This window comes from Leguminivora glycinivorella, chromosome 18 (genome assembly GCF_023078275.1).
Source record: "Leguminivora glycinivorella isolate SPB_JAAS2020 chromosome 18, LegGlyc_1.1, whole genome shotgun sequence".
In the NCBI taxonomy this organism is placed as follows: Eukaryota; Metazoa; Arthropoda; class Insecta; order Lepidoptera; family Tortricidae; genus Leguminivora; species Leguminivora glycinivorella.
In genome coordinates, this window is record NC_062988.1 from 6,232,932 (window position 1) to 6,253,908 (window position 20,977).

The following is a 20,977-nucleotide window of genomic DNA, read 5'->3' on the forward strand; positions in this document are numbered from 1 at the left end:
CTCTTTTGTGTTTAATTTTTTTTAGAACACAAACAGTCACAGAAACAAAACGAGTTGGTGTACTACAATGTAGGTAGGTACTAGGTTTTTTAAATGAATTCTATTCTATTTTCTGACACATACATCATTTTTCTTATGTATGTGTCAGAAAATAGAATAGAATTCTTTTATTAAAAATCAGCCTCGAGATTTAATGAAAACTTAGTGGTAAGTTTTTTTTTTTATGAAAGATAGACGTTGACGTATGAATCAACGCAAAAAAACTTTATAGTTATCCATATTCGTAGTTTTTAATTCCACTTTAGTTTTCTTTTATGCTTCTTTCATCAAATATAATATAATAATTTTAACCCCCGACGCAAAAACGACGGGGTGTTAAGTTTGACGTGCCTGTCTGTCTGTCTGACTATCTCTCTGTCTGTCTGTGGCATCGTAGCTCCCGAACGGATGAACCGATTATGATTTCTTTTTTTTTGTTTGAAAGCTGAGTTAGTGAGTGTTCTTAGCCATTTTTCATGAAAGTCGGTCCGGATTTTTTTTTTTCGAAATTTAAATTTTGTGTTTAGGTTACGTAGGTAGGTGTTTAAACGAACGTCCTGTTTGCTAAAGGTCACCGAATACTAATCGAGTTTGGGTAATAACAGTTTCACTTTTTAATGTTGTTTTCATTTCGTCGCCCACAACCAATTTACATAGCAATCAGTCGGGGGCGGCCTTAAAGCTGGATCCAGGGGCAGGCATTGACTTATAAAGTAGTGCGTAAAGACGGGCTTTAGGCCACCAAGAATAACGCACACATACTGCTGATTAAAAAATACAGATTGCCTGAGTTGCACCATAAGCTCAAAACTTTAATCTAGGAAACTCAAGATAGGTAGATTAGGTAGCCAAATGGTAAGTGAAACTGACATTTATTACTATTATTACTTGTACAATTGACTTAAAAAATTAATTAATTATTCTCACTTATTTTTTTATTATCTCTTTTGTTTGTTGTTATTATTTTGTTACTTACCTTTTTATTGTTGACTATTTGTAATGTTTAATTGTATTTGCAAGGCTTTCGTGTCTATGTTAGCAAATAAAGAACTGAATAGGAACTGAATATACTGAATACTGAATGTTCGCACATTCACACAGTGCCGACAGTGAAGCAATATTTGCAACCAATTTCAATTTCAATTTTCATTTATTTCAGTCAATTGGCACTGACAGATTAACCTTACGTGCTAATTGGGATTATATTACTTAGTGTCTAACATGCATTACCTAATGACTTTTAAGTAGTTAGAAATCATATAACAATAGTTAATTATACAATGTCAAACTTAAATACAATTAAAATATACATACATACATACAATCACGCCTGTGTCCCATGAAGGGGTAGGCAGAGCACATGAAACTACTCAGGTTTCAGTGCCACTCTTGGCAAATAAGGGGTTGAAAGAAAACGAAACTGTCACATGTCAACTGACACGAAACTGTGACTGTGTGTGTCAATTAAAATATACCGGTCAAATATTAAAATAATGTCATAATGTCCAATCGCGCGCGTATTGCGAACACGAATCGTGTAAATAGTAGCATTCCACCGTGTTGCCCATCAAATTAGAATGTTCGATTTAGATTATATTGTGAACAGTCCTATCCTTTTGAAATCTTTGCGGACAGGTCAGGTCGGAGGTTAGGTCGGGTTCGGATCATTACTAAATGTCATCTAAGGCCCTTTCCTGACACGGCAGAAAGGGTTATTGCGGCATAAACTATAAGATAAGATGAAATGTATTTATAGGAAAATGTCTAAAATTAAAACAATCACAATACTAAGAGTATTATTCAATCACAATAACAATGCTTAAAACTATAAATATAGGTACAAACACTACTAATAATTAATAATTGGAGTGGAATCTGGTGTATCAAATTCCTGCACCTCTGAGCTAATCTGTAATAAATAAATTTGTTTTTATCATGCAGAAACATCTGCGAGCAATACAACATATTTTTAAATTAAAGTAAAAATGGAAAAATTCACACCTCCGGCAGGACTCGAACTTGCGACCTCTGGCTTTGCCGGGGCCATCCTGACGGAGGTGTGAATTTTTCCATTTTTCCTTTAATTTAAAAATCTCTAATAAGTAATTAATCTGTAATAAGTAATTAAGCATAGCAATAACGACATATCGAGTGTCGCCTGATGAGATACAAGGAAAAGGGAATGCAGTATGAAATCCTAAAACTTGTTCAGATACAGGTAAAAGTAACGTAGATTTATAAAAAATAGCATAGGACTAGGACCTAATAAAATCCATAAACCATTGTGATATGTAGTATTACAAATAATGTCCATACCTACTTGTAATAAGGTATATCTATTAGTTATATTTCCGTATTTATGCTAAATAGGTAGCAAAAATAATCTTCAAGACAATTAATTTAACTCTGTGTCTAATTTATTGCAGACCTATATCTTCTCCAAGTTCTACTATGGCGCTACTAGAGTCAAGCCAAGATAAATTAGCGACGATTTTTAGAGTCTGGGAAAAGATTACATCAAAGATTAGGTTTTTTTGGGAGATTGAGGTTAAGTTTAGACGTTAACATTTTATTGAAGGTTGACGTTTAAAATTACATTTACACTGACGTCAAAACCGCAGCCAATTTTGCTCTATTTGAACCACTTTTACACGTAATACAAAACTGAAAAAGTCATTAATTGCTTCTTGAACAAAGTTGGAAAACTAAAAAGCCGTCCTTGCGAAACATTGAACTTACTGACACCTAATCAAAGCGAAGCAATTAAACGAACGACAACATAGCAAACTACGAACGGTTAGTAAAACAAGTTAAATTGGACTGCAAGTTACTGTGTTCCAGGATTTGTAAACAGTTCTTTGAAGTTATAATCAGTTGTGAACACAAAGCGAGGAAACACTATCACACTTCAAAAGAGACGATGCGATTCATTTGATAAAGTATAGGTACTTTATAGTATAGTCACTGAAAGGCGACCGACGCTATGTTGCTTTACGATATTAATTTATCATTTATTATGTCATTTTTCATTCAATTTTATTTTTAAACTAGTGCTTTGAAATATTTTTTTATGGCAAAACACCGAACGTCGTTCGCGGTAAGACCCCTGACTCTGTGAAGACAGACGAATTGGTAAGGTCAATTTAGCAGAGGCTGTCATTTCGATTGAAATGACATTTCAGTAAGTTGATAGAAATCGTATATTTGTTTAAGAGCCTCCTTGTACATAGGGCCTAATCGATTCAACCAATTCGAAATTAATCGTTAGATTTGGCAAACGATACGTCTTAACCACATCGCAACATACTACAAAACAAATATGTCAAAAATGTGAACTTACAAAGCCACACATAGATGTCGCGCTTCTGCGAAGTAAGTACATTTTAAAGTACCCATGGATCGGAAACCAACAAGCATTTAGGCATTATTTTTTATTTCAATGTCGGTCGCAAACAAGCATGCTATCCGCCACAGCTCGACTTCCATTTTTGATATAGGCCTCAGAAACAGAACCAATCGACTGTGCAAAGCAAGGCGCAATCAAAAACTCTCCCAAAATGTTGACGCCTAGCAAATACACGCGAGGACTTATTTGTACTTGAATGTTTCCGAATGATTCGACATGAAGTGATAGACAGTTGATTGGAATGTATGACGCATCTCGTTCAATATTTATTTACTTTTTCCTTGCGTTATCTCGACTCTTGCCACGTTTCATGAGGGCCAGACTGCTTCGGCTTAATCCCAGCCAAATGCTGGGAATGCGTAGACACTAATTTTATTAAAGCGACTGTCATCTAACCTTTAACCCCAAAGGGAAATTCTATATTGGGTCTTCAAATCAAGAGTGAACAGGCATCTTCTGGGCGAGCTCACTCCATTGTTAGGCCACGTCTTTGCCTTTGGCTAGTCTGTGGCCAAGAGTAAGCCCATTTATTATTAAAAAAATAATAATACGATAGTACTCTTTATTATACTGATTTGGTTTAGCCCAGTCTCCTCACGATGTTTTCTTTGGCACAAGCATTTGGCAAATATTAAATGACATAAGAGAGTTTGTGCAGAAAGAGACAAGTCGTATGCAATTATGCATCCTTGTCATTAGGTACATATCGTATCGATGCAAGCCGGGCCGGGGTTAGAACTCCGGGATGGAAGCTCGCTTAATATCGGTCAATATAATTTTATTTATTACAGTTATTTATTACCTACTATACTAGTAAGTCCGCTTGCTTATATCGAGTTCGAAAAACACTGACTGAAAATTAAAATTAACTTAGAATTATTTTAAAAATTTAAAACTAAATTAAAGCACCGTTACATACGCCATAAGTATTGGTAATAACATTTTATTCGCTCATTAGGTATAAAAGTAAAAAATGTAAATGGAAAACGAAATCGGCCTGAAAACAAGAGATCTGCGATAACTGCAGCCCCAAACTGCGACCCCAAACGAGGCGAGATTTTCTAGCACTCCTTATACCCTAATAAATAAGGAATATACATATTTATACAAGGTGAGGTAGCTTTTTACTTAAAGAATCACATAATATGCTAAAAGGATAAAGGAGGAGAGCGTTTTTATTTTTGCGTTGATCACAATTATCAGTCTGTAATAATAATAAAAAACCTACTTAGTAAGTGTACATTTTGTCAAAAAATGTAATACCTATGTATAATTTCAAGAGTCAATCGCTCTGTATCTACATGAATATTTACTTCATAAAATTGATTCTTCTTTAACTAGTCTAAAAAGTACTAAAATGCAGACGCTTATTTCACTGTTGACCGCGTATAGACGCTATTCTTAAATGCCTTTTAATTTTTCGATTACAGAACTGGCTGGCGCATCTGGCACATGGCGGCTGAAAAGATATAAACCTCTGTAATGTTTTTTTTCTTTTTGGTACCGAGCTCTCGTATTGTTGTATTAAGAATGGGGTATTCTGTTTTTCTTTTGCTAGAATGTGGTGTTATTTGAACGTAAAAAAAACATTGCAGAATTGAACGTAAAAAAACATTAATTACAAGATTTCCCTTTTCCCAAGATTCTCCTTTCATAAAAAAACCAGACAAATAATTTAAGAATCTTATAGTGGCTGTTCTTCTATCTTGACAAGGTCGACAGTGGATCTTGTTCTGCGCAAAACCCAAATAAAGTCCTTTATAAACCAAAACTCTATACTATTAACAGCTAGTGTAAAAAATCTTCTGTCTCGAGTAACAAATGCACAAGTACAACTTTCTGGTATGTCCAATTGAAAGCACAAAAAAATCCACTCTTCGAGGAGTTACGTGAAAATCAGCCGAGACGTAACGCGTGCATCTGGTGCACAATAAAGGCAACAGAATTAGCACAATTCTCATTGTTCTTGCTTTTAGGCGGAGAACACACGGAAAGATTTTGCGCCGAGCATCTTTGCGTAAATTATGTATCTACATAAATACCTACATATTTTATATCAATGAAAAACACCCTACCTTTTCGACACTTGACGCCAACTGCACGACACGGGGCGTTTTTAAGTATAGTCTTCTTTTTTTACTTTTCAAAAATAATTTATTTACATTAAGTATTTACATAATTATACAAGAAAATAAGACTTAACGATATTGTAGTCTTCTGAGAATCAGATCGGATTGTCTGTCTGAAGAAATTCTTACAGAGGACCTTCTTTTTAAGGTCAAGAATGGTTCCAACTCACGACTAAAAATTGCTCCTTACAGGATAAAATACCAATGGCCAATTTTATATAAGGTACAAAACGTTTGATTTTACTCCCCATCAATGTTTAATATATTTTATTATACCACGTCGGTGACAAACAGGCATATGGTTTCTACTGGCATATATGAAAATCTATTCTAGGAGTAAACTTCAATAAAGTACAATTTTATTGGACTAAACATTGATTTCAGAGATTTAATGTTTCCATTAAGACGCTGACAACACCCAATGACCTTGACGCTAGCGTACATTGTCTATTCGCATGGGAGTAAGTGAGAGCGCGATGTCACTAAAACAGGGCGGCTAGGTACGAAAAGTACGGAAAAATATTAAAATAAAATAGAAAGACGCATTATTTGTGCAATATGTTTCGTTAGTGTTTTAGATATGTATATTTTTGTTATTGTAATTTGAATTAAAGACAACTAAGTGAATAATTAAACGACATAGAACCGTTTAATGACGAACTCGACACCAATCTTTGCAATTTTTTTCTATCGAGCCGATTTCGTTAAATCGTGTAGCGAGTACGGCTATGTTCGTTGAAATATAATGAATATAATTTATTTGCCTTACTAAAACTAATAGTTTGTCTGAAAAAACTGCGCAAGTAACATCAATTTTGTGCTGTTGGGTGTTGTCAGCCCCCTAAATGAAGTGATGTGTGACGCGTCACCGTTCCGTATGTCCCGCCCCTTATAGTCTCAGTTCGTTCGCAAAGCATTTAAGTCCTAGTGTCGACGAGCGGCTAACTTCATTTCAGACATTTATTTCGTTACTGTCGCCTGCAGGAAATTGTAAATTTTCTCTTAAGATTTCTTCGTGACTTTTCTAGAGCCGTCTTGAAAGGTATTTGGATTAATTTTAGATATTGCGTTATTCAGTGAAGTTTCGATAATAGATTTTAAGTGTTTTTTATATAGCTCGGTTTATAAAAAGTACGGATAATTATAATTATTTATTTAACTTTTATTGCATAATATAAAGTTCAACTTAATGCCTTAAGGCATATTGTCGACTTATATCACCCAAAAAGTAAATAAATAATTGAAAATAAAAACAAAAAGTTCCCATACATGTTGCAGTTTGGCTACCTACTGTCCGTCTGTATCGTTTGTTGTTTTAAAACAACTATTCTTTAACTTCCAGAAAGATGCAGTTCACCAAAGTCCTCGTGTTCCTGTTACCTGTATTTGCGTTAGTGAGCGCACGTGGGGGGGCCTTGGTAGACTTCTCGGATCCTAAGGTAACTAACAACCCGATTCAAACAAAGTTTAAAATAATGTCAGATTTAAAAAGTGACGTTTTTCATTGAAGGAGCAATCCACCCTATCCATATCGTGTTTAGAGCTAATATTATAGAATCATAAAATTCGAATTTCACCGGATAGATCTCATATTTTGAAGGTGTTACTAAAATCGTGAGTTTGCTAAAAAAACTTTACCAAAAACTATGGCTTTAGTTTGATAACCAAACTGACACGAAAACGTATAAAAAAAATTATCGTTTTCGTTTCTTACACACTATTAATTCTTATTTATATTATATATGTGCGTGTGTGAAGGTGACTCTTCGTTTTTTGACACAATGTTATAATTATTTTCTATATTATGTACGTTTGCATGTCTTTACTTCGCCTCTCTCAAATGTTATAATTATGTTGTTATATATTCTAATATCTGGTTACAAAGTTACACACATTAATCTAATATGACTAATACTTAATTGAAACGGGACTTAATAATATGAGTGAAAATCGTGTTACTTTAAAGTAATATGTTAGTTCAGGGTAACATTACAATTCCACGAATTGAAACTTATATACGGTTAGACTAAAGTATTCTACTAAACTAGAACATTAAAGTGTTGCAACAAGTAGCTACTTCTGTACTATCTGTACTTCTGTTCCATGGTTTTCAAGAGAACTTAGTTTCGTAGGTAAGAAGAATAGGAAGAATCAAAAATTTTCGAAACTATCACATTAACGAGCTTGTACACGTTACTTCGCGGAGTAATAGTGTAGACTACACACAAGTTTATACACTCTATCGATTGACAATCTTCATACTAAGAATCGTACCTCAATTTTAGCGCCACCTATTAAATACTATCATAACTACACTGATGATGCCTACAAATTTTTTTTCCAAATGTGTATTGACGTGATATCATGATATTAAAATAAAGAAATATGTCATTTGTTCTTTAAAAAAATATATAAGCACGCAAAAATATTTGGGGGAAATATGATTTTCGCCACTTTCAGGCTGCGAAACAGCGCCATCAAGTTTTATCCCCAAAAAGCCCATCATTTGAGGGGTACACTTTTTTGTATTGGCTTTGTCAGTCCCGGTATATTTTCCTTGACTCTATACTGTATAGTGTCTAATCTTCTGCAACTTGTTAGTAACTATCTAGCATTTGCATTGTTACGTCGTTAGTTTACGCTAGCTGCTAGCGAACGAAGCGTTTCTGGGTATTTACTTAGCCACAATCACTTCGTATCTAAGTCTCCCTATCGCTCTTCTAAAGTGACATGACAGTGTGCGTAGCCGAATGCACAAACGCTCACGAAACGCTCATGATATCTCTTTCGTAGCTATCTATCTCTATCGCTCTTGCGCGACAGAGCCAGTCTACCCTTTCTGCGGCATTTCGGTGGCGTTTCGGGTCACAGAAATGCCATTCGGCTACGGGGCTTGCGCTAGACTATGTTTCGACCTGGCGGTCAACGATTGTTACTTCGGTAGGGCCAGCTAAGTAGCCCTTGGCAATTAAAAATGAAATGGTCTGTTGCCAAGCGCACAGGCAAATGATAGCTAGCAGCAAACTTATTAAGCCACACAAAACCTTTCCAAAATACCTATCCATATAATGAAACTTGCCATTTTGAGACTTAGCTAAAGTATCATGAAACTTGGTATGAAGGTGTAAAATAAATAAACATAAAAATTTCTATCTGACCATACTTAAGGTGGTTCTCTTTCCATACAAAAACCAAGATGCATTTATTGTCATTACAGAATATAACTAAATAATAGTATTTTATACAATCGTGATACAATACAAAGCTTTTCAGTCGAGTACCACTACCTTGTTTAGGCCACGCAGCTTGCTGAGAGGCCTAATAGTACGGTACGAGAGTGAAAAGCTTAATTATATCACTATTGTATACAATACTTTTTCTATGAGTCATCATCTTCATCATCAATGGACGATAAATATCATCATTCAAGTTAAAACTAATGTTAATAGCGTCGTTCACCGTTTTATCAACATCGAATTACCTGGCAACCAATTGTTTGTAATAACCGTCTCTGTTGGTCGATAACGCGATAGATAAAAAAAATGTGTTTCAGATGCTGAAAAATTTGCCAGGTATCGCAAATTAGTATAGAACTTGTATGAAGTTCTATTTTTGAAATTTTTTCAGGTAACTAAAGTGAAGTGTAATGAAATATTATAGTTGACTAAGTATCAAAGACTATCCAACACTGAAAAGTCAGCACGTATAGTTTAGTCTGTGGTGTCCTAATTGACAGATTAAAGTCGACAAGTAGAAAATAGTTATTTGTTTTACAAGGGGGCAAAGTAGTAGTTTAACCGCACGTGTCAATATTGACACCCGAGCAAGCGAAAGATTCCAAAATTGAACCGCGAGCGTAGCGAGTGGTTCAAAAAGTGGAATCTTGAGCGTTGCGAGGGTATCAAGGCACGAAGGTTAAACAAACTTTGCCACCGAGTGAAACACAAAATTTTTCACCACACCAACACGAACAAAATACTTACTATAAAACATCAAAATAAATGAAATCTATCAATTTATTCAATATTTATGATTCAAAATCATCATTTATAGGTAAAATCTAGCAGCCAGATTAAGACATCGAGTTAAAATTCGTATGAAATTACTTTGCCCCCTTGTGGATAAAATGCAATTTTGCTATCTGTTTTCGAATAGCAAAGAAAGCCTTTACCACTTGGTGTGGTGAAAAAATAATTATGCGCGTCTATCTACTTTAGGATTTTCATTTTCGCGAAACTAAAAGAGAAACATTAAAAGAGATACAATTTTCATTTCAAATGAATTCAAAAAATATTTCCTAGCGGATTTGAATGCAAAGCATCAAAATACAAAAAAGTGCTACTGAAACAAATATATACTGGAAAAGAATTTAATCGCAAGAAAAATGTTGCAGCTTAAAATGTCGTGATTTGAAATCTTTTGCTTATTCTTTGGTTTATGTCTCGTAGGATAGATTATCCTTCCCCAGAGGAACTTTTCTTGAAGGAGCTTTACATAAGATAGTGCGCATTTCCATCTTGAGGCCACTTTTCATAACATACACAGTTATGGTTGAAGAAAACCGAAGTTGAGAAAGATAGGGGGAGTATAGACAAGTGTATACCTCGTAGTTTAACTTTTTTACAAGCAGAAAAGTCAGCCATCGATGTCACTAATAGACTAAGAGCCCAGAGACGCCAGACCTTCCTCATTTTCTTAAGGATGAAACTTTAGGATAATGTAGAGTTAGTACCGTCGTTTAATGTCTGCATATTACCTAGTTCGGCCCGTTGGCCATTTTTTTGCTATAAGTTTTTTTTTTTAAAAACACCAACTTTTCTTAAATTCTCAAGGCTGATTTTTATATATGTGTTAGAAAAGACTAGAGATTTGATAATCGTCATTTCCTTTTCCCATCCCATTTTAACTTTTGACATGCTCTTTTAAAGTCTCTCTAATTTACCCTAATTTCCAATGTTAATACGGCCGGCGCAATTGGTTAGGAAATGATGATTATCAATTCCAAACAGTATGTTCTCACACATCATATATAAAAATCAGCCTTTAGAATTTGAGGATAGTTGTGTATTAAAAAATATAAACCTTACAGCAAAGAAATGGCCGACGGGCCGAACTAGGTAGTATGCAGACATTAAACGCCGATACAAACTTTACATCATCCCAAAGTTTCATCCTTGAGAAAATGAGGAAGGTCTAGCGCCTCTTGGCTCTCAGTCCATAAGTCTTAGAATAAATTTCAAAGTTGAGAATTACTGCCTTGAACTCACGACTTCTGAAGTACGTATTGATCCAGACATGAAATGGATCGAAACATGTCGAGCGTTGTTTCGACTTATATATCTCACCGAAGGTAGTAATTTTCTTTTTTTAAGTGTCTTAGTTATTTTTCTCCATTCATATTAGGTAGTGCGTATTTGTGTCAATCCATAACCAGTTTTAGGTAAGTAGCTGCAATTCCGTAATATCAAGAATTTAAAAGACCTACCTTTTCTTCCTTCCCTTTTCTTCCTTCGGATATGTAGTTTATTTAATTTACCTAACCAATGCAATGAACGCTTAAAAAATAAATTTGTCGCACTTGTATTCTAAATAAATTCAAACTTAACAAACCTTCCAAGATTTTAATTTAAGAGTCGCTCGCCCAAACCACCCGTCCACCTGCTACCTTCCTTATGTTTACATTACCGGAAATAATTCCAAGCACTTTTCGTGACTCTCGGGTGAAAAAACCTTATTTAAGACTAAACAGACGGACCGCGCAATCGACTTTTCATACAAACGTAGTCCTTGTTTTTCGCTCTGAATATTAACATTATTGGAAATATTTTGATAGAGTTAGATGCATATTAGCCACAGCTATGCCCCTAAGAGTGATTATATGCGAGCCATTTTAAAATTTGCAAAACGTTGTCGGGAAAACGTCGAACGTTGTGCATAGCCATAGTTAACTTTTAATAAAATTATCCGTAAGGAATATATTTCCCAACCTACTTTGAACTTTATCTATACACTATGTAACATAATTGCCGAAGATAAATCCTACGGCTTATACATTACCTTCTATAGTACCTTTAATTTTCATGGTGTTTATTTAAAAAAAAGGAAGTGGTATTCGTAACCGCTATTCGATACCGGTTATGCTCTTAAATGGATCACCAGCATTGATGTTACATCCTGTAGATCTCAAACAGGTTTAAAAATTAACTAAATTTTGACATTTTCATGCCCCCGTCGGATTGTGCTAAACTATTTTTCAAAATCTCAATATACAAGGATAAAAGAGTATTTTTTATGACAAAGCGGAAGTCCCCTTTGCTCTTAACAGAGTAGCTGAGCAGAATAGGGCAAGCAGGAAAATAAAAATTCTCGTAATCGCACTGGCTACTTCCAGCCTCACTTAAATACTTACCTTCCTGCTCATTTCTGTAAATGAGGCATTTTGTAGACATAATGGTCTTGCTGTTAAAATACATTATGATTCTGAGATATCATAAATTGTGGTTAAGAGAGAATATTATACTTTTTTTTTTTTAAGAACAATGGCTCGCGCAACTGAGATAACAGGATACAACATAAAACAAATGATGCTCTCCATGACGTCATCAAAAATAGTACAGAATCAAAAGATAAGAGGGGAACAGGGATTTCAACCCCCTTTCTTTGTCTCTAACAGGTCATCAAACCCTATGTGACGGTGACAGCTTGATACTACGCTTACGGGTTCACTATATTCTACTCGTAAAGCACGTTATACGTTAGTCTAAGGGGGAGATCAACGAGAAGTTGACATGATCATGACAATCAAGACCCTCAGCAATTAGAAGTATACGTTCGTAATTAAAATGTTAAACTTCTAACCGAATAAAATGTATTTTTATGTTTTCCCCAGGTCCAAGGCCACCTAGACGCCCTAGTCCGCATGGCGCAGTCCTGCGTAATTCGAGTAAGAGCTACGCCCAAAGATGTCCGTGCGTACTTCACCAACTCTGCTCCTGTGACTCGCTCCGGCCAATGCTTCGCAGCGTGCATGCTTGAACAGAGTGATGTCATCAACCATGGGAAGGTTAGTCTCATGACTTATTAGACATATGACATCTCAGAAACTACATAGTTCGGAAGAGGAGCATGACACAGTATTGGGTGATCCGAGTAAGAGCTACGCCCAAAGATGTCGGTGCGTACTTCACCAACTCTGCTCCTGTGACTCGCTCCGGCCAATGCTTCGCAGCGTGCATGCTTGAACAGAGTGATGTCATCAACCATGGGAAGGTTAGTCTCTTGACTTATTAGACATATGACATCTCAGAAACTACATAGTTCGGAAGAGGAGCATGACACAGTCTTGGATGATCCGAGTAAGAGCTACGCCCAAAGATGTCCGTGCGTACTTCACCAACTCTGCTCCCGTGACTCGCTCCGGCCAATGCTTCGCAGCCTGCATGCTGGAACAGAGTACCGTGATCAACCATGGGAAGGTTAGTCTCTTGACTTATTAGATATATGACATCTCAGAAACTACTTAGTCCGGAAGAGGAGCATGAGGCAGTCTTGGGTGATCCGAGTAAGAGCTACGCCCAACTTCACCAACTCTGTTCCCGTGACTCGCTCTGGCCAATACTTCGCAGCCTGCATGCTGGAACAGAGTGACATCATCAAACATGGGAAGGTTAACGGTTACCGCGATAGTTACTCATGAAATAAAACTATGGAAACGGATTAAATCGCGTATAATGAATTTAAAATACATCTCGACGTTTCGAACTCTTTACAGCGTTCGTGGTCAACGGGTGACTGAGGAAAAATTAAAATGTGCAAAAGCTTTTGCTTTTGCTTTTTATTTCATGGGAAGGTTAGTCTCTTGACTTATTAGACATGTGACATGTCTAAAACAATATATTCTGGAAAAGGACCATGACACAGTTCTGTGTGTGATCCGAGTGAGAGCTACGCCCAAAGATGTCGGTGCGTACTTCACCAACTCTGCTCCTGTGACTCGCTCCGGCCATGGCTCATCAACCATGGGAACGTTAGCCTCTTTACTTCATATTAGACTTGTAGCACTACTTAGTCTGGAAGAGGAATTTAGCAACTACACGTGATCGTGAAAATATGACCGCGCGTACTTCACCAACTCTCAACCCGTGAGTCGCTTCTGTATACCTGGTCTTCCACGCGTCGACCTGAATTCAATTGATGACAGAGATGTGTAAAGTTTGTAGGACATCAAGTGTTTTTAAAAGGAGTTTCTTGAGATGCCTCTAATCTAGTGAATATTTATGTTAATTGTCCACTAAAAGTACTGCATCTTATGTTTGCCGCTATAGACGTAGAATTAGCAAGCAAGTAAACAAAGGAGAAAATTCACTGTACATACTTCAGATCTCATCGCATCTAAAAGAGTGTGGCCACACCATCCTCCTTGCGTTATCCCGACGTTATTGCCACGGCTCATGGGAGCCTGGGGTCCGCTGTGACAACTAATCCCAAGATTTGGCGTAGGCACTAGTTTTTACGAAAGCGACTGCCATCTGACCTTCCAACACAAAGGGTAACTAGGCCTTATTGGAATTAGTCCGGTTTCCTCAAAAGTGTGGCCACACAGTCAAGGCTTATAATTTTACCCGTCATATAAAATTCGTTTTCTTCTCAGGTAAACCGTGAGCTACTCGTTCACCTCGCCAGCTTAGTGAACGGCAAGAAGTCCCGCGTAGTGCGCAAGCTGAACAGCGTCTCCCGAATGTGCCTCGACTCCATCGAAGGCCTGTCGGACCGCTGCCAGCTCGCCTCCACCTACAACGACTGTCTCAACGAGAACATGATCGAATTTGCCTTCCCACTCGACCTAGCCGAAGAAGCGGTCAGGAAAATGCCCTTCCACCTCATGTCACCTAAGTAAGTATTTTAAACATTTGTTTTCTAATACCAGCTGACAGTCAATTACCCAATAATCTCCTGAACTGAGAATCGTTCAAAGATTCCTGCAATCTTTGCCAGATCAATGATGAACTTCGACAACCGCATTGGCATGTACAGCAAGCATAGGTAAGCAATCTTAGGTAAATACGATATATATTAGAAAACCAAGAGTCGGACAAGATTATAGTCGATTGTTTCACTGATCACCGCTTGAATTTATCGATATAATTTATACTAGGTATTTCTTAGCCCTAAATAGAGATAAATATTTAACTTTGAAGTGGCTGGATTCATCCCAGTACTTTATAAAACATTGCATGAAAAATATGTGAAATTAAGGCCAATGACATGTGTCAACCTTTCTCAACAAAGATGGGATCATAAATCATATAAATCTTATCATATTTAAACCTCTCTGATAGGCAGACTCTATTCGAAAATAGAAGGGTCCTGAAATGTATGGCATCCAATACATTCTACGACATTTCTTTTCATGAACAAACTATGCCTATACTACACTATAAAGTAAACTATAAAGTTCGTCCGAATTTTCATAAAAATACATAAAATCCTGCTTGTTTATGGAGCGATCATCGAAATACTAAAAAAACGTTCCAGCGTATGATTACGATCTGACCTTTTTTTCTCCGTTAAACTATAAATGTATCGTATTTCACCAATGTCGTTGCTAACTCTCAGAAAATAAATGTTAGTACACAATGTCACCTTTACGAAAATAAGATAATATTTAGTTTCAAAAGAAAAGTGAAACGTTTTAGTCTGGTAATTAGTTGAACATCTTTTACGTGAGTAAGACCAAGTCCCAGGGGCAAGAGACTTCGAAACTTCTCTCTTTTTAATCTTTTCGCAAATTAAAATGTCTGGAGAATATTACAAGTATTTGTAGGTATGATGGTTACAAATTAGGGAAAAATGTCTAAATATAATAAAGTTTTACTTTTACTTTCAGATTTAAATAGTAGTTTTTGGTAATCCTTTTTTTTGTACGTAGGCGTTGATTTTATCTTACTCATCAACGCAACCATACAAGAACCTTAGCTGTTTATATTTTTACTAGCGTAGCGTGGAGTAGAAGAAGCGTAGCGTAGAAGAATCTCTCAGGCATACTTCGGGTCTTTGGCCCTATGCGGAGCTCGGCCTTTGGCCTTCGCGAGGCTATACGTAAATTACCTAGAAATTTGACTTTGTCCATTCTCGCCACCAAATTTCAATATAAAAGACCGCGTCTTATTAATCTCCCTATTTCGGCATTTCGTCCAACACGTTTCTAATAAAATTTAATAAACTTCCAAGAAATGTTAATCTCACGACATTTAAGTCCCAAAGCCCTTGTTTTTGTAGACATAACCCTAAACTGAGCACTCTTCATGTTCCCCTTCCGCAAACACACTGAGTCAAGTTTACAACCTCCTTGTCTCAAAGAACTTTTTAAATTGGATCCAGAGCTACTACCACAGGTTTTAGAATACGTTATACTAGAGTAACAAACGTCACGAAAATTGACATACATTTTAATTCATAATTCATTTATTGCTTTTATGGGTTTTACAAGCTTTTATAATACATATTTAGGTTCCAGCATAAACCCCGTTGGGACACAGTAAAATATTAAAACGTATTATTAAATGAGTTTTCAATCAGAAACTTCTTGAAACTTCTTGAGTTTCGAATAGAATCTCTTTCTCTATCTGTTTGAGTTCTAAAGGAATGTTGTTGTACACTGTTACTGCCATGATACAGGCCAGAATTCACTATTTTTAAGTTTGTAAAAGTACTAGCTAGTTTATTTTTTTTCCTTAGGTTTTGATTTCTAGGAAAGTTGTCTCGTGTACGCTCAAATAATTGATTTTGTTTTTTAACAAACTTACACAATTCGAAAATATACAATGAGGTTAGTGTTAAAATGTTCATTTTTTTAAATAAGGTAGGCAACTGTCTTCTTCATTTATATTTGCTAATATTCTTATGCACCTTTTTTGTAACAAGAATAGTGACTCTACATTTGTGCTATTCCCCCATAGGATAATGCCATATGATAACCAAGAATGGGCATAGGCATAGTAGGCGTTAGTTGCAGCTTTTAAGTTTGTAAATTTCTTTAAATGGGATAGAGCATATGTAAATTTTGATATTTTCATCGATACTTTATCAACATGTGCCTTCCAATTTACACTAGAATCTACTTCCACTCCCAGTAAAGAACATGACTCAGCAACTTCCAGCGGTTAATTATTGTAGGATAGGTTCATATCAATTTGTGGCTTTTTCCAGGATTTTATCTGCATGATATTTGTTTTAGAGATGTTTAATTCGAGGTTATGATCTTTAAGCCAGTCTAATATTAGTTCCACAGCAAAAGGGAGTGTACAAGTTTCTAATAGGGTGGCAACGCGCTTGTGACACTGTTTGAGTTGCAGTCGTCCATAGGTTACGGTGACCACTTTACATCAGGCGGGCCGTATGCTTGTTTGCCATCGACGTAGTATTAAAAAAAAGTGATTTATACAGTTTATTCTTTAGTTCCTCACTATCGTTGCACGGGAAAATTAAAGATATGCTAGAACGGCTTTGTTATCTAATATATTTGGCAAATCATTGATATAAATTACGAACAGGATTTTATAGAGAAAACAGCGCTTAAAACGGTTACTAACTGAAATAGACCACAATTTATGGATAAAATTTGCGCTGGTTCATAGCCCAGAAGTGACAAAACTCTATTTACAGGAAGATCCTAGGTTAGTTTATTTTGTCCGCTGGCTAGCTGGCTATGTTGGCGCCCAACGTGGGTCTTTAAGGACTTGGATTACCTGCGTACTTGTACAGATGGTGATGATACTGATGATGTACAGATTCTTAAAGTATTATAATGACCAGCCAGCATTATTGACCAATAACAAAACTTTTTGTTGTAACCTCTTCAATATTGTTCTTAGATGAGTACTATGAGTATAGGTACCTAAACATTATTCAAAAAACCACCATGTTGCTCCAACCCATTCATTTCAATAAATATATATTAGTACGGAATAACACGTCACAGTAGTGTAAAAAAAAGTAGTTGTCGCTAAGTCACAAGAGTCAATTTTTTTTTTAATTTTTGACATTAAAAAATACTAAGTTAATGTTGATCTAGAGCCGTCTGGTTTTTGGCATAATTATTCCTCTTTAAGTTATTGACAACATATGTGAATTACAAAAGAATCGGAGCAGTAGTTTTTGAAATATTTTGAAAAGTTAAAAAAACTTTAAAGTGACATTTCAAAGAAACTGTCAATAATTATGATATAAAATTTGGTAGAATAATAACTAACATTGTAGCCAATACGTAGGATAGATTCATTAACTGAAAAAACGCCAGGGGCATTTTTTTCCGTTACGGCTATCTTCTTTCTCCATGCAATTCCGCAACCTTCCAATCAAGACTGAACAGACATCTTCTGGGCGAGCTCACTCCATCGTAGGCCACGTCTATGCCTTTGGCTAGTCTGTGGCCAAGAGTAAGTCCATTTATAAAACAAAAATTGCAGCTCACTGTACATTTTCCAAGACGTTTACGCTATCGAGTAAACTCATAGTAGAGGGTGAGAAGCGGGGAGTTATCTCTGAAGCGCGGGTTACTGGATAATAACGCGTAAAGTCCTGTAAGCTGTGTCTTTTTACTGACACGGTTGAGATTTCACACGTCTTTCTTATTTTTATTAGCATACCTGATAAAAAGTTTCATTCTTAAGCTTCCCTAACATTTCTTCATTTTACGTTGATTTTACGAAGATGTGTGCAAAAATGTAACCTAACGATCTTCGCCAGTACAGTCAGCACGAAAGTAGTGGTTAAAATAACGCACAGCTATTGTAATATACATACCTACATACTTATGTTTTTTTTTCTTTTGTTACAGTTTACCGGACCCACGAGTGTAGTATATTTGTACTGAATTAATAATTTTATATTTTTATACCAGCAATAAAATTTACTTGCAATTTTTCTGATTGTATTATTTATTATTATAAACCTCTTTTTCTATAAGTAGGTACTAGATATGGATGCAGATGCGTATACCGCGCATACGGGTATACTAGTAAGATCGTTGTTTATTTGTTCACTTTCAACTGGCCTAATCAGTAACGCTGGGCTGTTATAGCAGCCATGTTATATAACATATATACATAGATGTTATATAACATGGTGTGACAGGGACAGCGCACCACCGCGCCATCGCGTTGTCCCTGTCACACCATGTTAAAGCCTAACCAGAAATAGAGGTATATGACTACGCGCGATTTTGCGGAATTTCATTAGAACTACTTTCTTCATACTGTACTGAACTGTCATGGCATACATCATAATAACAGCGCCCTCTTGACAATAAATAAATATTATAGGACATTATTACACAGTAAGAGTTTTGAATGATTCACGGTTATTTTCATTAGACTTATATTGACCGGGATATAGACCGTGATTACCTTTTTGATTTTTGTCGAGCTCCCGATATTTCGACACAGTTGCAAGCATCATGATGACGGAAAACTGACGAAGGCGGGTGGATGTTAAAGTTGCATAGACAGCGCGCGATCTACCCTCCTTCGCGCGCGTCGGCTGCGTTCACTTTCAGCGTTACCACTGGTCGCATTCACACTCGATGATCTTTCCAAACACACTACACTCACAGTGTCACTACGTTTGTTCAATTCTGACTTCACCGCACAGTTTTCCGTGATCATGATGCATGCAACTGCGTCGAAATATCGGGAGCTCGACAAAAATCAAAAAGGTAATCACGGTCTATATCCCGGTCAATATAAGTCCAATTATTACAAAGATTGACTGATCCCCACGGTAAGCTCAAGAAAGCTTGTGTTGCAGGTACTCAGACAACGATAAAATATAATATATAAATACATATACCTAGAATACCTACATAGAAAACATCCATGACTCATAAGCAAATATCTGTGCTCATTACACAAACAAATGCCCTTACCGGGATTCGATACCGGGACCGCGGCTTAGCAATAATAATCATATATTTCCGGTAAGGCTTCCTTTAAAGCACAAACACATTTCACTTTCATACTACGTCTAAAGAAAAACCTTGATTCTTTTGTACAGTACACGCTTATCTTTGTAGTATAACAAGGAAAGTGACCCGAGTGGTAAATAAAAAGACACGTGAATTACAATCTTGAAAAACAGGAAAATGCCTTGAAAGCTACCAATCAGGACTCACCCAAGGGTAGCTTTTGGTTTAAAAGTCGCCTGCTCTCTTTTGTATAAAAGTAAACAATTCAAAACCAGGAAAACATTTTTTATTAAAAGACAAAAATATCTTTAGGTACCAGCTGGCCTAGACAAAGTGACAATCGTTGACGCTACGTGGCGATCAAAACGCAGGCTGGCTCTGTTGCTCCTCTCCAGAAGAGCGAAAGGGAAAACTAGCTACGATACGCTTACGAAGCGTAATGCTAGGTTTACACGGGCTTAGTATTAGCGTAAAGAGGCTTGTCAGCAAAGTGACAAGTAGCAAGTAACCGTCTACACATGGATATTAGAGAATAGTATTAGTTACAAGATATTGCCATGGTAAGGAAGTAAACTAATCACTGGAGTAGTTGAACTTCACTTGTCAGTAATGTTTAATACACCACTTGAAAAGTGACAAGTATTAGTAGTTTTTTTGCCGGCGTAACTCACTACTACTTGTCGCTTAGTAAATAAATAGAATTGACTTCTATCCACTTGCACTTGCAGTAGCCCTAATACTAAGCACTTGTACAATGTGTTTACACGCATGTGACAAGTATTAGGGACACGCACTAAGCATTAGCTACTAAGCCCGTGTAAATCCAGCATAATCGATTGTAATTGTGGGTCACTGGAGATAGTTACGTCTACAGAGCTATATTTTAACTGTAATATTTATCATGATAATTGTTTGAATTTATGAAATAGATATTTACATTCACAAACATTTTTTTTATTATCCCAAGGTAGGTTAAGCATTGACACTAGCGGTGCCCGTTGGAACTATTTGACGCCATTAGGTTTTATAAAATCTCATAAAATGTGGGCAGCACCAGTCGTGCACGTAGCGAAAAGTAGAAAACCAGGCCCCATAGCCGAATGGCATTTCTCCGACGCCAAACGAAAGCGATACGCCGCTGGCTCTGTCGCGCCAATACGCAAGCGCGATAGAGATAGATATCTACTAGCGCTTCGTTTCGTGAGCGTTTCGTGAGCGATTGTGCCATTCGGCTAGCCACCCTGGCCCCGTAGCCGAATGGCATTTCTCCGACGCCAAACGAAAGCGATACGCCGCTGGCTCTGTCGCGCCAATACGCAAGCGCGATAGAGATAGATATCTACTAGCGCTTCGTTTCGTGAGCGTTTCGTGAGCGATTGTGCCATTCGGCTAGCCACCCTGTTGTCGCATGTTTCGTTACGTTCCGTGCCGATTACAATG

The 20,977-nt window shown here is 36.6% G+C and overlaps 1 protein-coding gene across 2 annotated transcripts; it reads left to right on the forward strand.

Moving 5' to 3' along the window:
- The first annotated feature begins 6,523 nt into the window (after window positions 1-6,523).
- Window positions 6,524-18,469, forward strand: LOC125236186. Of its 2 annotated transcripts, XM_048142903.1 has the most exons (5): window positions 6,524-6,616; window positions 6,917-7,013; window positions 12,464-12,637; window positions 14,225-14,466; window positions 18,413-18,469. In XM_048142903.1, exons 2-5 carry the CDS (start codon window positions 6,921-6,923, stop codon window positions 18,432-18,434), a joined length of 531 nt encoding a protein of 176 aa, XP_047998860.1. In that variant the 5' UTR covers window positions 6,524-6,616; window positions 6,917-6,920; the 3' UTR covers window positions 18,435-18,469. The 2 variants fall into 2 exon arrangements, with proteins under 2 accessions (XP_047998860.1, XP_047998859.1); XM_048142902.1 differs by lacking the exons at window positions 6,524-6,616; window positions 6,917-7,013; window positions 12,464-12,637 and adding an exon at window positions 12,741-12,843.
- The last annotated feature ends 2,508 nt before the right edge of the window (window positions 18,470-20,977 follow it).

Excerpts from the sequence above, each read along its gene's own strand:
- LOC125236186 (XM_048142903.1), top strand. The coding sequence starts at position 6,921 with ATGCAGTTCACCAAAGTCCTCGTGTTCCTGTTACCTGTATTTGCGTTA. Across the intron at positions 7,014-12,463 it reads TAGACTTCTCGGATCCTAAG|GTCCAAGGCCACCTAGACGC; the intron begins GTAACTAACAAC and ends TGTTTTCCCCAG. Across the intron at positions 14,467-18,412 it reads TTCCACCTCATGTCACCTAA|TTTACCGGACCCACGAGTGT; the intron begins GTAAGTATTTTA and ends CTTTTGTTACAG.